The sequence below is a fragment of the Tuber melanosporum genome (genome assembly GCF_000151645.1).
Source record: "Tuber melanosporum whole genome shotgun sequence assembly, scaffold_43, strain Mel28".
Classification (NCBI taxonomy): domain Eukaryota; kingdom Fungi; phylum Ascomycota; class Pezizomycetes; order Pezizales; family Tuberaceae; genus Tuber; species Tuber melanosporum.
In genome coordinates, this window is record NW_003299088.1 from 183,280 (window position 1) to 185,096 (window position 1,817).

The 1,817-nt window shown below is 49.8% G+C and overlaps 1 protein-coding gene; it reads right to left on the bottom strand.

Moving 5' to 3' along the window:
- On the bottom strand, positions 1-1,688 carry GSTUM_00008176001 (uncharacterized protein). XM_002839883.2 has 4 exons: positions 1,508-1,688; positions 1,206-1,445; positions 621-1,118; positions 1-565 (listed from the first exon to the last, which is right to left on the bottom strand). The coding sequence occupies exons 1-4, from the start codon at positions 1,622-1,624 to the stop codon at positions 26-28; spliced, it is 1,395 nt and encodes a 464-aa protein (XP_002839929.1). The 5' UTR covers positions 1,625-1,688; the 3' UTR covers positions 1-25.
- Positions 1,689-1,817: the final 129 nt, after the last annotated feature.

Here is a 1,817-nt window from a genome sequence, read left to right on the forward strand (position 1 = left end):
CTAACTAAAATCATGAACTTCCAACTTATGAATTTCCGCTCTCTACAAAAACCTTCATCGCCTTTTCAAAAATATCCAACCCTTCGTTTATGATCTCCTCCTCAATGACTAACGGGGGAACAAACCGAACTGTATTCGTGCCAGCTGTAATAATCAGTAGTCCCCGCTCCCTGGCCTCCTTGACCAGGCTTGTGGGATCTCTGGTCAACTGGAGCCCAAGGATTAATCCTTTGCCTCGGACCTCAGTTGCTACTTCCGGATATTTATCCTTAATCGCAGTCAACCGCTTCACAAACACCCCTGACTTGGCTTCAACTCCTTTAAGGAGAGAGTGCTCCGAAAGCCTGCTAAAGACGTGGTGCCCGATTCGGGAAGCTAGTGGGTTCCCGCCAAAAGTTGTTCCGTGGTCACCGGTCATGATCTTTTCTCCAACAAAATTGTTGACCATTGTTGCACCAATTGGGAATCCGTTGCCAAGCGCCTTAGCCATGGTTAGGATATCCGGGTGAGCCTCCTTGGGGAGGAACTGGTGGGCCCAGAGGTCTCCAGTTCTGCCCAAACCGCACTGCGATCGTGTTACCGGTGGTCACTATGTAATTGTAGCCACGAGGTGATAATACCTGAATCTCGTCATAAATCAATACAGCTCCGACCTCCTTGCACCTCTTGCTCAACGCAATCAGAAACTCTGGAGACCCAACGTTGACACCACCCTCTCCCTGTATCGGCTCGACAATGACTCCACAAGTCTCCCCAGTGACCAAGTCATTAATCCCTGCAATATCATTATAAACTCCATGTGTATACCCCGGAACCATTGGGGAAAAGGGTTTCTGATACTTTGGATTAGGTGTAGCCGAAAGGGCACCCATAGTTCTACCATGGAACGAGTTGGTGAATGAGACTACACCAATCTTCTTCTCCCCGCCAATTACTTTCCCGACCTTTCTCGCAAACTTGAGGGCTGCCTCGTTCGCCTCGGAGCCAGAATTGCAAACAAACACCTGAGAAGCATTGTGGAATGCGCCGTGCTCTTTAGTTTTGTTAACAAGCAGCGCTGCTAGCTCTCCGGTCCAAGGGTTATGATACAAGTTCGAGGTATGGATAACCTGTTTCGCCTAAAGTCACCCGTCCCCAAGTTAACCCCCACAACGAGCGCAGCAAAGCAAAGCACAAAAGCGACACGAGTGTCGGACTCAACAAACCTGGTCAAAAATCAAGTTGCACAAGTGCTCGTCTCCATGACCCAAAGAATTCACGGCGATCCCAGCTGTGAAATCAATGTACTTCCTGTTCTCCACATCATACAACACACTCCCGACCCCGCGAACGAACATCTGTGGTGGGCGGACATAGGTCCTGACCATATAGGGTGCTTGCTTAGATAACAGAGATCCAGTAGCAGAGTCAGTGGGGGGGTCATAGTTAGGCAATAACTGCTCGTGCTGGCGGAATTGTTAGTGTGCTCTCAGCATCCCTTTAGATCTGGATAGCAGCAGCGGCTTACTGCTATCTCATCTTTGACAGACTTCGGAAGATTGGAAACTGAAGCGAACCCACGGATAATTGGCGTTCGGATAAGCCAAGTACGTAATGGTTTGCGGGACGCCTGTCGGAGAGCCATTGTGGTGAATTGGGTTTGGAGAGGGGTGAGGGGAAGTGTCGAGAGAGTGGAGAATAGAGAGAGGGGTAGGAGAGTAGTGAGAGGAGAGGGGGAGTGGAATCTAGGGTATGTGTCACCGTCCGGCTATGATACTGAATTTTCATAGTTGGGAGGATTTTTTTTTCTCCCGCCACTCTGGTGCCCCTTCCTGCAG

What these genes read in the sequence shown, in the direction of transcription:
- GSTUM_00008176001 (XM_002839883.2), bottom strand. Translation starts at nt 1,624, where the DNA reads ATGGCTCTCCGACAGGCGTCCCGCAAACCATTACGTACTTGGCTTATC. An exon ending in CTGTCAAAGATGAGATAGCA is followed by an intron (nt 1,446 to 1,507) that starts GTAAGCCGCTGC and finishes CAATTCCGCCAG; the next exon opens with CACGAGCAGTTATTGCCTAA. An exon ending in GCAACTTGATTTTTGACCAG is followed by an intron (nt 1,119 to 1,205) that starts GTTTGTTGAGTC and finishes GGGTGACTTTAG; the next exon opens with GCGAAACAGGTTATCCATAC.